The 19,425-nt window shown below is 31.3% G+C and overlaps 1 protein-coding gene across 1 annotated transcript; it reads left to right on the top strand.

Annotated features, from left to right (window-relative positions):
- The first annotated feature begins 15,324 nt into the window (after positions 1-15,324).
- On the top strand, positions 15,325-16,038 carry LOC124358242. The gene has a single exon (XM_046810536.1). The coding sequence runs from the start codon at positions 15,325-15,327 to the stop codon at positions 16,036-16,038; it is 714 nt and encodes a 237-aa protein (XP_046666492.1).
- The last annotated feature ends 3,387 nt before the right edge of the window (positions 16,039-19,425 follow it).

Here is a 19,425-nt window from a genome sequence, read left to right as displayed (position 1 = left end):
TCCGATATGGCTTGATGATGGGCATTATTCTACCATTGATTGATTTGTTCTAAAGTATGAAAATAAGGTAAAAGGAAGAATACAGTGATCATTGTTTTGCATCAAAAAAGGCCCAGTCCTTAACAATGTAAATTATTATTGAACCCAAGCACTACTGAAATTAGTTAATTGGATGTTCAACACTATTTCTGTGCTAATCTAATAAGATAACTACCAGTGCTAGTAGTATAATGTGCTAAAAATTAAGCTACCGAAACAATTCATATATTGGGTGGAGGCTTAATTGCGTTTTTGCCCTAATTAGATTTTTCTTATGCTAGCGGTAGCTGTATTGGATTTTACGATTCTATAGACTAGCTCCGTCAACCAGAACATCGGAATCATTACAAATAGATACATTATATAGTTTTTACGGAGTTTACCAAACTATGAAAGATTTAAGGAGATTTTAAACATCGTAGGGATTCAATGAGATTTTCACACATTAGCTTACATTTTAAATCAACTCTTCGGTAATCTTATTCAAGGAACAACTGAAGGAATTACAGCCTGATTCGCTCGTATTAACTAAGTTTTATCAGCTATGAATTTGTTTTAAAATAAAATATTTGAACTTCAAATCACATTTAAACTTTATTCTCAAAACAATCTATAAATTTAAATCTATACCATTTTTAATTACAAGCATATTTTTTAGAAACATTATGTCCCTACAAATAATATATACATTCCATAAATTTTTTCTTTGTATATTTTGCTTTTTAGAAATTATTTTTGTTGGTTGTGGAACACCACTTCCAATAAGCTGCTTCCTTTTGAAATCTCAACGAATGGTTTACTAAGTTTGAGAACTTGAGCTTCCATGGCTCAAATAAAACAATGTGTCGCGTGACAGGCTTCTCTGATGTTAGGTATATAAATGCAAAATCTAAAGTATATAATTTATTGCATTATCAAAATGAACTGCGGATGTAAAAACAGACAGACAATCATAGAGAAAGGAATTTTGTACATTTCCCTGAAAAAGAAATTATGTTAGGCTTCTGAGTGATAAGGCATTACACTCATCCGAATTCCATGACTGGAATGAACAATGTCATAATTCATTCTTGTCTATGTAGAAACGAAGTTTTGTACAAAATCTACAGTCAAAATCTTTCTCGAGATATGACATATCTACGTGAGAAATTCAGTTTTTTCATTAATTTGGGTTTACTACGAGAGTTTAAATAATAAACGTCTTTTCACCAAGTAATTAAATGATGATTTTGTACGCTTTGTAAATGAGGATTTATCGTAAATGTGTTAGTATACGCCTTGAACATATCGCGTATGTTTGTACTTATTTTATTTACAAAGTTATTTATTCTTTATACTCGTTGGTATAATGGTCACCCATAAGACTAATTTAAAAATATTCGCTAAGACTTCGATGAAGGGCCTCTTGCCTTTAAACATCAACCCCTATGTTAAAAAAGGTGAAATGTGAAGCTAATAGTAAATTGGCTTCGGAAGCTACCAATCTTATGATTTTTATTATATTATTTTCCATCTATCTCAAGCTGTAATCATGTTCATTGTTAACAAGTAGAGATTAAATATCATACATAATAATTCTTATCAGGTTATTTTGGACCTCGTAATGTTCTAAAATTTAACATCCACAATCAAACACTTTTTACGTTTAGCTTAAGTTTTTTAGTACTTGAAACAAATAAAAAATGATTAAACTAAAGCAAACTCTTAGTAGTCAATGGGTTCAATCAGCCAATGTATATCCCACAACTCTATTGGGCCACAACCAATGGAATTCTCGAAGACTGTCTCGATGTGCTGACAGTAGGTCACTCGGTCTGATGTTTCATCAATACTTGAAACAAACAAGGGTTTTAAAAAGAAAAATTTTGTATTAGTGGAATTTATTTTGAATAAATTGGTATTCATAGTAACTTAGCTTACAGTTCGTACATACTTTGTGATTCATATTTATTTCTTCGGAGTACTAATATTTAATAACATATATAAAATAGCAATGGTTTGGTTAAAACAAAAGGCCAACTTTATGTCTAACTAATAGCCAGTGACTTTAAAATGCGCATATTGAGATTTTAGATGTTGCAAAACAACAGTAGAAACTCAAAAATAGTGACCTGCATTCACACCTATTCAAAAATATGCTATAAAAACTATGTATAATCTTCCTATGGAGAAGAAGAAAGACTTTTATCCTATGAACAACACATTTCCATGTTAAATAATCCTATTTAAATACATAAAGTACTTATTATTGAAATTCTTAAACTGGACCTTTTATGTACTAGAACTTATGTGAAAATTTTTCTAGAAATCTTTTTTAAGCAATCTTGAACTTAAATTATATTTTCAGTAACATAACGTTTTTATAGAAACGTATATACTATTGTCGAGTAATATGAGGAACTTGGGCTATATTTTTAAAATATTTCAAGAAATTACTAAAGTATTACAAAATAAAGACATTTCAACAGAAGTCGTCAGTTATTCAAAGCTGAATTACATCCATTTAATATTAACACTTTCAAATAACTTTTTTATAATACGAATACAAATATTTATATTTAGCAGTGGCAACTCAAGATAGAGATCTGTCTGGATCTTCTAAAGTAGAAGTATCGATCAATAATTCTTTCTCCTGGAAGAAGTTTATCTAACATAAAACGCCATTGATGAGTCACTGTTACAGTTAATGAACTTCTTGACGAAACCGTCTGTTGACGACTACCTGGTCTGATAAAACCATAAGTAGACATTTTTCACTAGGTAATATCCATGAAAAGTTAATTTAGAAATGTTTTGTTGCGCTCCTGTTTAACAGGAGCCTGAATGGTGTTAATGTTCTTCTATCACTCACTCAGCTGCCATCAACAACAAAGATTTGACCTTTAGTTGACCTTTCTATACCGAGTTGTAGTAGTGTTCGTCTCAGCCCGGCCAAGCAGCTCCACATTATTGCCGTTAGTCAGTTACTCCCTACCGCCACTCTCATTCCCTCTCTTGTTATTAGTGACGGTTTTCTGTTCCAGCAGTGGTTTTATTTCAAACAAATTTTACAACTGAATCAATTAAAATCAGGTAAACATATCTCTTTTGTTGCAAGTTGAAGAAATGTACATTTCATGCTTTGGCTATCATATAAATATTATTAAATTGAAGGTATATTGACAGTATTTAAGTTTATTAAACATTTCAGGACTCTTTTTAAAAGTGGTAGTTTCTCTATCTGGTTGTATTTACATGTTCAATTAACCCTTTGACATTGCGCTTATATTTTATAAGTAGTTTTAAATAATTGTTTAACTCTATTGAGGCATGATTCAGTAACATATGCCTCTTAAAGATGAAAAAGAATATGAGTATAATATTTCTTTTTATTAATCGTGAAGACGAAAAATTCAAAACGGATCTTCTGGGTCTGGTACACTTATGTAACAAAATCACTGATCCCGTCAACTTACCATCAATTTAAAGTGAGCACATGAACATTACGCCATCCGTGTCGTCCAAATGATTCGTCCGCTAGTGAAGGTATAGTGGAACGGGCAGTGGCAGTTTTTCGTCCGGAAAGGGTTAATTTAGCCCAGAACCAATTTGGATTGTACAAACACCTAGTCACAAATTAATATTATTAATAAATAAATTGATTGAAAGCCGCTATAGTTTTGGTGGAGTAAAAATGAGAATGTATCGAGAGGATTATAAATATTAATTACTGTGTTTTTATATACTATATTTTTGTTAGCTTTTTATACTTATAAACGACCGTGTAACCAAATATTCGATAATTAAATTGAAAACTGCCACGCTCTGTCAAATATTATGTCTGTATATGGTTAGTAGGTGATAATTTAAAATTTATTTCTTGTCTGATTATTGCTTTTTGTTATTTCTTAAAGGACATTTCTCTGTCAGTTTCAAGAAAACCCAGATTGTGTGCTTATACAAAGCAAATTGGCTCTCGGCTTATAGATTAGAAGTTATTCAGAGAGTTTGCTAAGACAACTCTGTGGTCGCTATAGAATTTAAAAAAAGCGTTACAGTACCATCACCTTCAGATCTTAAAATAAGTGTAACTCATAAGTGTTTTAAACAAGGTTTTACGCTTTAGTTTGGTTGTACTTTTAGCTACAACGTAGACAATAATGTTGAATGTAAGTAAAATCCTATCATCCCAGTTAATTTTATTTATTATTAATAACAAATAAACAAATTTTTACTAATTTTCTGAGCGTTGTTGGAGGTTATCACTAGAGAAGCTGGCAAATTTCTTTCTGAGTCTCAAAAAATCTCGAAAACCATTTTTTGTATAGGCTCATATTGTGTTTGATGATGGTAAATGTCCCTTCATTACATTGGACTGAGCTTTAGCAATGTTTCGTTATTACTGTGGTGGTTCTTCATATGTCGTGTATTGTTATTGGTGCTATATTATATAGTCATAAAAGCTATATAATAACGGTATTACAATGCCGTGAAATAATCTTGCCAACAATTTTTTTCACACAATTACAAAAGAATTGTGTGCCAGCTCTGATGGGGCTTTTCTACAAGTTCTTGATTATTACTTTATCATCTGACATGTATTTAGGTACTTAATTCATCCTGTGTAATTAAATACTAAATCATTTAAGCACAAAATGTAGGAACTTTGTAGTGTAGAGGTTAGCATGCTCTCAACCGGTAAGTGAATGATCCATAGAGCGATTTCTTGGTGAATCAAGTACGTTTTGTTCTTAATAAGTCTTAAATATATATATATATATATATATATATATATATATATATATATATATATATATAATCTAAAATGAGAAGTCTTAATGTCCAACGCAAAAAAACTCCATACAAAATGGTATACTTATTAATTTTTATACATGTATATGTTTTTCAAGTCTAATTCAATACATAGTTAGAAGTACGCACTTACACAAAATGTTTAAAATGGTTACCAAACAGAAAAGACCACTGTTATGATTATTACAACTGTAACCTATTTAAAAAAAAAAATAAAAAATAAAAAAAAATAAAGCTTTTCCTCCTAAGTAGTGATTTTCAAAAATGTTTCAAAGAATAAATATGGACCATATTTAAAAGTTTAAAAGGGAATATGCACATATAATTAATGGTGTCGTAGAGCAAAATTATTAATGACTTTAAAATTTTTGGGTGACAACGAATCTTTTTCCAATACATTTTTGACATATTATAACGCTTTGAAATGGCGATCCTGCAATATTTTCAGATACATAAATACCTCTATACCTGAAACTGACAATCACTGCTACACTATTCATAGCCCAATGGGATAATATAAACAAGTATCTTTTATAAATTCGTCAGCAGTTATATTTTATAAAACTTTAATAGAATGTGATAGTTAAACTTCAGTTAAGTTTTTATCTCTGTTACGACCGTAATTGACCAATTTACACACCAGTCAGAAGATACGGGCGGATAGCTGCAAAATGAAGCTCTGCAGTGGACGTTCATATTGTTTGTAAAACTTACTTATAAGTACAGACCATTGACCAAAGAGTTATTTCATTTAAAGCAAATTATAAATCATAATTTAACTAATTTTAATGCTAGTTGTATTATTTTATGAACATCAATGCAATTTGATATCAACATTCCATTGCACACAAACCCTTATAAGGGTTTGACAATAAATAATACTGCATTTATAAGGAACAACACCTAATTGTTTTATATTCCGTAAGATTTCAAGATAACCGTTGTACAATATTTGAATAACAATAAAATATCAATACTATACCAGCTCGCATTAATAGTGTGACAGTGGATGGAGGGCCTTCACCCCCCTCTACACCCGCGACCAACATTCTTGCCAGTTTTTGTGTATGGCAAATCCGTCTAAATGTCTGTTGCAATAAACAAACATCGTCAGCTCATACCGTACACAAGTAAACGTACATTATTTTATGTTATTCAAGTGTCTTGCAGTAAATCAAGCAGACAATATTGAACAGCCTTCTAATTCCGTCATAGAAGGAGCATCTAGTAGGCAGGAACGAAGGGGCATCAACCTCTCAAGTGTCATCTGACTGTTTTCTGCTATCCAAAACATACAAAATACATTATATTGTTACGTTCAAACATTAATATTTGGAATTGAGTGCGCCTATGATAAGATAGGTTTACTTAGATTTTTTAGTCAATATTTTGAAATGACGCTTGCAATGCAATTTAGTTAATTGTTTTACTTCAATAAAAAATTATTATTATTATTTCGTGCGTATTACAGTAGTAGTTGGTACGGAAACTGCCGTAATTTACCATGATCAGTAATTGTATACGCGTTAAAATTATTTCTTTTATATATCCTCATTTATTAAAGAGTTTCAACATTATAAAAGTATAATTCGTTAAAAATTGTAAGCTCTATCATTGTACAATATAAACCTAAGTTAACGTGCTAATCTCCAAGCAAGTTAAAAACTTTTTTGACAAATTTTCGATACCATTAAATATCTAAGGTAGAGGCTTCAGAAGAGAATAGTTATGGCTCAGCTCTTAAGCCTCGTAGAGTGGTTATCCCCGTGTCTTTGATAAGCTCGTCAGCAAGCCTTAATCACTAAAGTTTCAATATAGTGTCTGTTCGCATGTGGCTATTCGTTACCTTAAACATTCCACAACATAGACCAAAACGAACACAAAGATTATTTTTTTATTTATAAAACTACAACGATATTTCATCGGATTACATTTTGATACTTCTTAAAATTTCAGTTTATCCGCTGTTCCAATTTTAGAAAGGGTTTACTCTTAACTCTTATGTATAGGACCTAAAATGGAGACGACTTTGGTTACTTACATCACCTTAAGTTCATAAGCGTGTCTCCACACATTAAAAGTTTCAAAATAACCATCTGTAAAGGTGGTTGGAAACTGTACGATAACACGGCATTACTATAGAATACAATCATTGTTAACATTATAAATAGAAGGCAACGAAATCCAGATCTGGTATTTAATATGGTTTTAAAATTCTCATTATGACGTACTAATAAAAACTTTTTGCTATCTATAGAACGATTGCTAAAGGTTTTTTTCTTGTTCAATTCGAAATACAATTATTATGAGTATTTACTAAGACTATCTCTAATAGGTGACTTTTATATTTATATAAATATATGTCTCTATATTTTGATCCTATAAACATAATAAACTATACAACCATTCCAAAGACTACTTACAAACAAAACTAAAAAAATATTTTGCAAGGTTTCTTGGTGCTATGCCTATCAATATTTTAAATAACAATACAGAATGACAGGAAAAAATTCATCTTATATTGAAAACTTTTTATATTTTAACATCCAAAAAAGTTAATTATTACTAATTTTGAAACTTCAAGATAACATTCAAGCACAATATCCACTATTCTGACTATACTGGAAGTATTTCGAAATTTTTTGATCGAGATGATAAATGTGTAATAGTAACAACAATAACGTTATATCACAAGAAGTGGCGGAATAAGTCGGGTTCCAGGATGACTCAAGTAGTATCTCATTCATCTCAGGTAGTATTGACCCCCCCCCCCCTTATCCTCGAGCTACCCTAGTGTTAACTCTCTACCATCAGCTTTGACTCCAAAGAAAGCCTACATCGAATCGATGATATCTACTTGGCTACCAAAGAGATTCAATTGGTATTTTTATCTGACCTACTAATTTTACTAATTTGCAATATGTATTTGTACGTGCAAGATAAAATAGTACATTTTGATTTTTTTCCGATATCCGGAAAATGCTAAATTTACTTTTATTCAGTTTTCGTAGGGTTCTGAGGTAAATATTCGATTTCAAGGATCCACCGATGGCGATATTAAATCGCCTTTACTATATTTCTGACGATTTAGGTACAACATTACTATACAAAATTTCAAAATTCCACAGAGTCTGATACACGTATAATTAAAGCAATGATAAATTTCAATTTCCAAGAAAAACTTGTGAAAGTTCCTTATTCCCGAAATTGAAAGGTTCTTTTCCATTATTTATGCATTTTTATTATTACTTTATGCGTTAAAATCTTATATCGTTAGGAATATCGGTCAAGGCCTACACCCAATAAATATTAGTTTTGAAATAATGTACGACAGCATAGAGTCATAATACGATATTAAGTTGGTTGTATCTTAAAAGTATCGTTATTCTCTTTCACTAGAAACAAACTTGTGCTCTCGATATTTTTTATTTATATTATGAAATTATTTCTCTGTAAATTAGAATTAAATGCCTTTATCAAAGGTGAAATTAGGACTATAAATTCTTCTCTACCACTTAACCTGGCATGTGTGGAGTAATTCAGATAAATAAGAAATAGTTTTGTGCTCTCCTAAAGGAAATTTTACCATATATTATGAAAAGACTATGTGTAGAGTTTTATACAATATTTAATCAAGAAATATTACAGTTTCTTGGAAAAAATATAACGAAATCCCAATTTAAAGGTGTTATTGCACAGCTCCATTTCCATGAAATTAATTATTCATGGTCCGTTCCAGAAATTCTCTTTGGACAATTTTATTTGAGAATGAAAATTGTGATAAAGTCTTTTTTCTAAAATATATCATGCCTGTAGCAATAATAACTGTATTGTTGAAATAATGCATCTGATTAGGGTTAAATTCATGTAAATTAGATATATTTTAACCTTGAATAGATGACGTAACTGAATTGTTTAACCTTATGTTATCTCGGAGATTTTACCACCTATTTGTGCTAGTAACTTTATTTATACAGTCTGCAGTCGGCTATTGCATGCTAAGCATGTCCTGTGATCTGATAAATAGAATTAAGTGTTCAAATAAAGTTATCGTTTGTATTTTATTGTATTTCTCATTACGATAAATTTTAAGATAATTTCATGAAAACCCTTCTTCCTAAAATTCACTTCTATTCATAAATAAAATGTTTAATTAAATAGTATTCAATTGAAAGTCAAGATAAAATTCACGAGAGTTATTACGAAAATTTATATACAGAGAATATGAAAGTAGTAACTAGTTTTTTATATTCAATGCTCAGGTCCTTTATTGAGCATGTGTTTTACAACTGCTATACGATTATTACGGTGAATATTTGTTAGAGTTTACACCAATTTTTTACTATCACATTTGTTTGTAAAAGAATTATTCTTTTAACTTTTCAACAAAATAATCTGTGCTGTCGTATAAAGAGGTACTTTTATTACAAGATCTTGTTTATTACTTATATTCTTTCTGTGGAGTCTAATACAACAGAGACTGTATGGAGGCCAGTGTTGTGCCTCAGTTTCATTTTTATAGTTAGTGGGTAAGACAATCATTTGACAATTCTTCTTTGATAATTTTCTTTCCAAAATTGTACTACTGTATTTTTTGAGTCAAACTGGGTTGTCATATCGGTTTTTAATTGCGGATAACTATTGATTGATTTTTATATTGTTTGAAAGGAGCATGAAGTCTGCTAGCCTAAAATATTTTTATTACTTTCCAGTTTATTCATTTCTTTATGTTCTTCTTTAACTACATTCTATAGAACTGACAAATCGTAAGTCTCATTTCAGTCTACATTTCTATATAATAAATTTAATAACCAATCTATTAAATGGTATGGTAAGATTTCCCATCTTAATTTACCTGTCCCGAAATACATAATTGAAAACGCAATGAGCACACACTAACGATTATTAATGAATATATACGTATCTTAAAACGACTAAGATAAAAAGCAGTGATCATTTTAAGTTCTTTTCGGTCTTTTCTAGCATTCTAACTTTTGAGTATACTTTAAGTTGTGCTAAATGAACAGGTTATTTAGAATATATTATGAGGCTACAGTTCAATTGAATTTTAGTTAACAATGTATGTAGATTTGGTACGACGAAACTCTTAGCATATTCTTTTTTTAAGATTGTTACTGAGGATGAATGATTTGAAAATATAACAGGATTTCGGCCAGGACCTCCGGTGTTTTACATACTACTTGTAACACACAAGTCTAGCCACTCACTTCCTGGATGACTCATCGTTTCCAGCTATGGTTCTCCCTCAGAAAGGAAAGAATTTCCAGCTACATTGACGCTCATCTGCAACTTTGTCCAAATCATTAGTAACATGTTAAAGATACCAACCACTCCGTTAAAAAACTATTTAAAATATCTCAGGCCTTAAACGGAGAATTTATATTCAACAATTGATGTGGATAAGGACTGTATAAATTCTACTTCCCTTCTATTTGCTCTAATAACTTTTTTTGGTAGAGAATTAATCTTAGACCCAAAAATGTTTAAAAAAAATTTCAAATTTACGTAAAGAACTTCTAGATCAATTTTTTTATTAAAGTTTTTTCCGTTTTATTAACGATATATTTATAATATAGAACATGTCATGGGCAATTAAAATAATTCCATCCAATAATTGAATTCTTTTGTAGTTTTAATATTGTCTTGAAATATTTTTGATAATTTTATAAAATTATTGGATTTTGTTGCGTTTTTATATCAAAGACATCTAAAACAAAACTCCATGTCAAAGATGCACATTTACTTTAATATTTACACTATTCTGCCTTGCTGGTTACGTTCAAAAGTATATTCCAAAAAGTCTAGCAATTAGATCAAAAAGACTACGTTCCAATAATGTTTGTTACAATTGCATATTAAATTTAAATTATAAGTAACAAAAGGTAAACTTTCGGTAAACTACAAAAAACTATTTAAATAGTTTTATTAAGTTTTTAATACTATTGAATTTTTTGTGTGTGTTTAGTACTTGTAAAAAGACATATGTATCACATTTTTTTTTAATTTAACACCAAAAGCATCTCTGTAATTTTATAATTAACTATGTTGCACTTATGGGGTTTTTTTTCCAACAAATCACTATTTAACATATTGTTTATGCTGAATTCGTGGGCTAAATAACATTTTACTGTAATTTAAGTTGAAAACAGTTTATTTACTAAATACTATGTTATATAAGATACTCGATATAGTCTTAAATCATATTTTTACAGAATATTTTTTTCAAGTTTTCATTCTGCATCATTATCATCTCTTTCTTCATTATTCTGGTCTGTAGTTGGCCATGTATAAGTTTCTTCATACCACCATTTTTTTTTCATCGGGAATATACTGGAAGATCTTTTTTAGATCTTCTTTATGTTATGGGCATTCGGTCATTGTAGGCCGCTGTGGATGGGACAATAATATCTTGAGAAAGAACTTCTAATGGGTAGACGTATGGTGAAAAACTTCATGAGGAATAACTCTCTAAATAAATTTATTACACAGTACCTTCCCTTTCTGTTCTTTTGTGTGCAGAAAGTGGTTGAACTTTGAGATCTTAAAATGAACCTTGTCATGCTTTGGCACATTGCGTCTATTCGAGTGGTCAGACATACATGATTGCTTGTAGTAAGCTTGCCACCAATTTTTGAAATCGAGTACATTTTCTTTTTCAACCAAGTTTACTGTAAAACAAGGGGAGAGTTTACAATAATTTCGGTTAGTTATCTTATTGTGTATATTCTATCAACTCTTTTCTTTGCTCTTTTTATTGTACCAAATGCTCGGTCGCAAGGCAAAAAGGAATGGCCCCGCAAAAGGATAAAACTGTTCAATTTTTTCAAAACTTGCTCATTCCAACCAGAGCATTGAAATACTTGACCAAATTATGGTTCTTATTCTGACCTCCACAATTGTCAGAAAAGAGGTACAGAATTTTAGTATTTTCCTCTTAATTCCATTTTGAATTTAGTCATGAATGAAGGAGGTCACTTTGGCCCTTTATGACATGTGCCTTTGTAATATACATATAGTTTAGAGCTGTTGTCCTTTACTTTGGTCACACAAAAAACATTTACTGTTAACTGTCTAAGATAAAATACATCCTCAACTGGTATTTCAGGCAGCTGAACACACATCATTTAGTCAAAACTAAGTCCATAAACTGTGTCATCATTGGTAAATAACTCAGTTATTTCTTGCATTTTACTGTAAAATTTATCTACGCTTATGTGCAATAAGCTCTGCGACAGCTGCTTCATTAATGTTCATTTCACTATCTATCGAATCACTCATATTGCTTATTCTTCATAGAACACAGCTAGGGTTAGGTTAACAACACATCAACAACATTGTTTCTTAACAAACATAAAAACAATAAATTAAAACAGCTGATTTTACAGGACCACCCAACTGCTTTGTTGTAAAAACAACATAAGTAGTGTTACTTGTGTGGTTTTTCCAACAAACACAAAATTCAAGGCCCATTTTTTCAATGTGTTGTGGTTATGTCAGATGTGTTGTTTTTACACTAAAACTTGCATCTGCATTCATTCTATCCAAATATGTAAAAAAAAAACCCATTTTTACCAAAATGTGAGTTATGTGGTTTTTACAATTCACGATTCAATTGCATATTAAATTTAAATTATTTTTCAAAATTATAATGTATTCCAATACAATTTAAATAGTAATATGATGTAAAACAAACATCTTACCCCTAGGAGCGACATTAATCAAGCAAAATCTATAGCTACTTAATTTTCAGGATCATACAAAAACACTATATTTTACAACCATCAACTACACAGCATTTATTTATTGCACATCGAGTAATATTCAAAAAACATTAAAAAAAAATTTAAAAAAATTTTAGTAAGTACTTGTCTAAGTGCTATCTAAATATCTCAACAACATTTGGTTATGAACCTTGTTGCAAACCTAGCTGAATAACATGTAATTTACTAATCGAACCCAAACATGTTTCTATTATCTTACCAAAATATTATCCGAGACTTAGTAAAATAAACTTGTTATTCCAGCAATTTTATTTACTAATCGTGTTTTAAAAACTGTCCAGAAGACTACATTAGGTAGTCAGTAACTCCATTGCATATTACAATGAATATAAATCACAGCAATACAAATCTAAAATTTTTTACACAATGGAGCACAAAAAATGATTTTATAATTCTTTTTCTTTAAAAACTATTAACCAAATTCAGAATTCACATAAACTTGAAACTTATTTAGCTTATCAGTGTTTTACTAACTAAGCCCTGATGGATGAAGTCTTAGATCACATTTAGTTTAAATTTACATTTTAAAAATTAATGCATTACTAGGCCTATACATGCATAATGCATTATTCTGTAAATTACAAAATGTTATGTAAAATATTAAATTATTCAAATACTCGGTATAAGTTAAAATTCATTTAACCAACATGTATATATGTTTGTGTCTTTTATCTGTTTTGTAAATATATACAGATTTTCCATTATTCTCTTGAACAATTCGTTTAAGGTTATGACATAACGTTTTAAATACAAAGAGTTTCTTACACATGGCGTGTAATTCTTCGGACGTTTAGAGAATATGTATATACTGAATTTGAATAGTCTTAAACAGTTCTTAATTTACATAATTTATTTACTGATACAAATAACTTATAAAGACATTTAAGTTTTTCGTCTCAGTAAGCTTCAGCCCATAAGGCTGTTTGTACATTGATCTGTACATTGCAATTACCTTGATTCAGCTTGTACAGGAAAGTATACAATTATTTTATAATATTCTTAAATATCATTATTCATTGAAATCTAAAACACATTTTGGGATAATCAATATAAATAAAAACTTGAGTGGTTTCATATTTGTGTATTCCATAGTTTTGTTGCTAATCTAAGAGTATAAATATTAAAACTTTCTATAGTAAGTAATAAAGTCACCAACATAAAACCTGGGACTTTGAAATAGGAAATTATAGAGATCAATAAGTAATCCATCATTAGCACATATGTTAACAAATAGTTAGTACAGTTTAACGTAAAGTTTAAAGACTTGGCAATAATTCGTAGTTTTTTCTTCTGACCATAAGCCATAGCCAACCACTTTACGAAAGTATTCAGCTGTGAGATAGATCGTTTTGGCAAGTCTTATGTAATCATACCCCCTTAGCATTATTTCTTCTCTGTATGTAGCCAACCCTGACTTATCACTAATAATGAATCTTCTAAAACAACGACTATCGTTATTTGACACGATAAAATTATTCAATTAGTATTAAAAAAAATTAAGTCCTGGATGTTAAAAAATTGTTATCGATTTTCAAAATCTCATCGCCTAGAATATTAAAACAATAATCATTGTTTCATTTGTACAAAATATATATAATTTACAATATCGACCTCAATGTTTTGTTTGTATTATATCGTGTGTGTGTGTGTGTGTGTGTGTGTGTGTGTGTGTGTGTGTGTGTGTGTGTGTGTGTGTGTGTGTGTGTGTGTGTGTGTGTGTGTGTGTGTGTGTGTGTGTGCGTGTGTGTGTGCGCGCGCGCGCGTGAGATATGTATAATGTTATATCATAATATACGATTTATCATAAATTAAACTCATTCATGCAGTTCTAAGTAAATAAGTCTAAAGTAGAGACATTCAAGACATTCAGGATTAATGTTTCGAGTAAAAATAACTCATTTAATTCCAACATAAGTAATAATTCAACCTGCATATTTAATTTGCAACAAAAATAATTTAAATTGTACGCAATTTTTATTGCTAATTTTTTAACTTCCAATGAATTTCTCTGTGGACAAACACAAAATGGCAAGGAGTGCTTATTATTAAATGATACAAAATATCGAGGGGCAAGAACATTTCCTACTGGTGAGATCTGTTGGCGTTGCTTAAGTAAAAATTATGGCACGTCTGTAAAGATTGATGCACAGAAAACAACTTTAAATGTTTGCAACACAAAACATACGGGACCAAACCCTGTTACAATGACATCACTTTCGCCTTCAATCTTCAGCTCTCCACTATGGAAATAAATTGATTTCTAACTCTTCGGTTAGTGAAAATTCTTCAAATTTGCAATTATCTCCGTTAGTATTTGACTTAATAAATAAATAATTAAGATACGCTGTCGGAACAAAGACTGATGATGATGATTGTTTCAAGACACTACATGATTTTATAGCTATAATACGTGAATTAACTGACAGGCAATTGAGTCTCATTGATCGTATGCAAAATATTACAAAAAAGCTAACGAAAAATCTAAGAGCTTAGCAAAATACAACAATGTTAATTTTACGACTCCAGTATAAACGTTTAAAATTACACTGAAATTGAAACACTTGCTGTGACAGATGCAGATAGTCCAAAAAATGTTGGTACTTTCAAAAACACTACGAGTTTCCAACATACAACTGCGTCGAAAACCGCAACTATCTTCGAGCTACCCTTGCATTGGTGCAAGGAAAATGATATGGAATTAAAAATTCAGAAGTGTGCAGTTCTCTCTTTCTCCCGTAGTCAAGATGTGATCCGTTTTGATTATTCCTTGGATGACTCAGCCCTGAAACACGTCACCAGTATCAGAGATCTTAGAGTAGTTGTGAATACACATTTTAATCCTCATGACCATGTTTCCCATATTTGTAATAAGGCCATTGCAATGTTGGGTTTTGTTCTCAGGGCATCCAAAAATTTCCGCTCTGCCAACACACTGGACTTCCTTTACCGAACAGTAATCAGGCCTATTCTTGAATATGCCTCGATAGTGTGGAGCCCTTACTACAAAACTCACATAGAGGCTATTAAAAGAATCAAAACAAGAGGATTGAGAATTCACGGTCTTCATCTAGGCGTTCAATATATGGACGCTCCAGTTGCTGAACTAAGACGCAGCCTCGACCTTGCACCTCTACAAGAAAGAAAACGGACTGATGATCTCATCTTCTTGTACAAGATAGTAAATGGTGACACTGACTGTTCGAAGCTGACTAAGTTATTGGACTACAGTGTGCCTAGAGGGCCTAGGCTGAGAGACATCTTTGGTAGGCGAATCCAGAATAAAAGGTACAGCTACATGAGCTCAATTCCCAGGGTCTCGAGAGAAGGAAATCTCCGGGACAACAGCATAGACATCCTCGGATCTTTTTGTGATGCCTTCAAACCTAAAGTACAAAATAGCTTGTAGCCTTGAAAGAAAGAGAGAGAGAGAGAGAGAGAGAGAGAGAGAGAGAGAGAGAGTGTGTGTGTGTGTGTGTGTGTGTGTGTGTGTGTGTGTGTGTGGTGTGTGTGTGTGTGTGTGTGTGTGTGTGTGTGGGTGTGTGGGTGTGTGTGTGTGTGTGCGCGCGCGCGGTTATTGTATTCTTGAAATATTTATTTATTCCTGTTATCAATTATATATTCTATTTGCATTGTTCTCATTGCATTGCTGTTATTATTTATGTTACTTAAGTATTGTTATTTTTCAGTATGTTAAGCCTGTTGCTAGTTTAAATGTTAATTGCATTGTACATAAGAATTACTTTTGTTGAGAAAGTTTTTGGTTTTTATCTTATAAAATGTTAATACTGTCGCTAATTTATATATTTATTGCAATGTAGGTGTTGAATTTCAAAACTTTCAATTCTGTTGCAAAGAATATATTTGTGGTATTGTAAGCATTGTATTGCTATTGTATTTTGATACTCTTTTGCTGCCACAAATTTATATATTTAACTAGACACGTTTTTGTTCACACTAGTCATCGTTTATGTATGTATTTGTATAACATTGTTGATCACCGTTGAGATAAATAAATAAATACCATTTCATCCATTGTCAGGCCCCGCGAGGACCTCGTGTGGCGCAGTCTGGAAAGGCATATAGAGGTATCTGCGATATCCTTAACTGAATTTAAATGACTTGTTTCCATCCCCTTAAGGTAAAATGGACACTTTTCTTGACGTTGCAGGATAGATTAACCATGATCTCAGCAGGGACTGCTGCAGTCTAGTTGTTGCCGGAGATTTCAATGTGGATCTTCTTAAACCATCAAAGTAGCGCTTTGCTCTTGAGGACTTAATTTCCAGTTTTAATTGCACAATAAGCATTCACGAAATTACACGGACAATATCTGACGGTGTATCTTGCATTGACAACGTATTTACTAACTTATCCTCCTTACTGTACCAATCTGATCTTGGACATCTATTTACCAGACCACAAATGCCACTTTTTGTCGGTAATCTTATGCATTAATTCATAACATTAAAAAAATTAAACGTAAAATTACTAAATGCAATTTTCAAAAAAAAAAGTCAAATTTAGACATCTTTCTGTGAAGGTAGCTGGGATAGCGTCTATAGTGAATAAACGCCTACAGAAGTTTTTGAACAATTTGTAAATAGATTTGTCTTTAATTTTACGAACTCTTTTAACTTTGTTAATTAATCAATGTCTACTATGAAAATCCTAAATGGTTAAAACCAGCAGTCAAATGTTGCCGTAATAAACTATAAGACACATTTGTTTTACAAAGATTAAATAATCTTTTTAAAGAATATTACAAACAGTTAAAATCCGATTACGCTGAACTTATAAAATCAACTAAACTAAATCAGGCGGAAGAGAAAATACGTGATAGCGCTAACTCCATGAGAGCGACTTGCAGCTGGTTGATGGCTGCAGACAATCGGGTGTTCCTCGTATGCAACCCGAATGGTCTCTCAAACATAGGGGTGACCAGCTCGTGGATCCTGGTAGAGTGGCTCCTTGGTTTAATGAGTAACTCTCCATCAACCATTCATTTGAGTAACTATCTCCCACACTGCAATATTCTTATTAACGAGATATCATTCTTTGTCTTTCCCATCAGCTCTGAAGAGGTTGATAAGACAATCAGGACCCTAAATAATAGTTTTGGTAGAGGTTTTTATGGTATTTTTTCCTCATTGGTTAAGCAATGTTATGTTTAATTGTCAAATATTCTCTTCTATGTCTATAATGTATAATCATTATTTGGCGTTTTCCGTCAAGACTTTAATGCATCAAAAACTATTCCTGTCTTCAAAGAGAAAGTTCGAGAGGATGTAAATTCCTATAGACCCATTTTGATAACACCTATTTTTTTCCCAGAATGTTGAGATTATTGTACTAAAACTACAAAATTTCTCACAAAATACCATGTACTTTCTCCCTCTCAGTTCGGCTTCAGGCCTGGCCTAAGTATATACTCAGCTATTTTAAAACTGCTGAAGTAAATCCACTGCTCTTTTAAAAGTGGTGAGCACTCACTAGGTCTCTTTTGTGACAGCCATGCTATTGATGTCGTTTACCACCAAATGCTTCTGAATAATTTACACCGGTACGGCATCAGATACGTAGCATTTGAATGGTTTTCTTCATACTGTTCTAATCTGTTAAAGTCCGTCGACATTTTCCAAAATCATGCAATATTTTAATCTGAGTTTCTCTCGTGTGAAAACAGGTGTTCCTCAGGATTTAATACTGAGGCCAATATTTTTTTCTTCTTTTAGTAAACGATTTACAACCCACCATGCGCCCGTCGGATTTCACCAGTGATCCTTCAATCATATTCTTTGCCAATGATACAAGCCTACTTTTTACAGCAAACACCTCTTCTGCAATGACTCAAACCGTAGATTGATATTTTTCTTTAATGTTCAAATGGTTCAAACAAAATCAAATTATTTCTTAAAATATCCAAAACACAAACAGTTACGTTATGTGAATCTGTAAAGCAAGGTTATAGTTCACATATCCAAATTATAAATAATAGTCTTCAAAAGCCTTCTTTTGATAAATTTGTTGGTATTCATATTTAAAGTATTTTATAATAGGACTTGTATATAGATGTTCTAAAAAACATTAACTTCTTCAATTTATGTACTGAAGTGTTTAGCTTCTGCCGGTTACAGAGAGGCTCTTAAACTTGCTTATTTTGGTATTTTTCAGTCCTTGATTACGTATGGAATTATTTGCTGGGGTTTCACCACCAATTCAAATATGGTGAGTGTTTGTACATCAGAAGATAACTCTTAGAGTTGTGTCTGGAGACTGGGACCTAGAGATAGTTGTAGCGAGCACTCTTGAACAAAGAGAGTCTTGACATTCTCATCTTTAATAATTTATCACATATTGGATTTCATCTCTCAAAATTTAAAAACTTTTAATACTCTGAACCACCCTTATTCAACCATACTTAAAGATCTTATAATTCCTGAAAGCATTTACTTTACTGCTTCTATAAAGTCAAATTTTTTTATCTTGTTCTATTTTATTTTACAATTTACTACCTAGTATCAAAAGTTCCCAAAGCCCATCGATTTTTAAGAGGATATGAGACTATATCTCTTTGGAAGGTCCTTCTATAGCCTAATCAAAAAGAATTGAAATTGGTCACTTAAATTATAATATTTTTTTAATAATTCATGTACTGTATTATTTTAGTTATACGAATTGCACCGAAAAATGTCAATGTTTCAATGGTGTCAATAAATCTTATTTGATTAGAGTCCTTTTTTATGTTATTTCACATTGAATCCTACTCGGTTACTCCTCCGTTCTGACATCAAAA

This window comes from Homalodisca vitripennis, chromosome 3 (assembly GCF_021130785.1).
Source record: "Homalodisca vitripennis isolate AUS2020 chromosome 3, UT_GWSS_2.1, whole genome shotgun sequence".
Classification (NCBI taxonomy): Eukaryota; Metazoa; Arthropoda; class Insecta; order Hemiptera; family Cicadellidae; genus Homalodisca; species Homalodisca vitripennis.
Note: the sequence above shows the minus strand (reverse complement) of the source record. Positions and strands in the feature narration are given on the sequence as shown.

Excerpts from the sequence above, each read along its gene's own strand:
- LOC124358242 (XM_046810536.1), top strand. The coding sequence starts at position 15,325 with ATGGAATTAAAAATTCAGAAGTGTGCAGTTCTCTCTTTCTCCCGTAGT.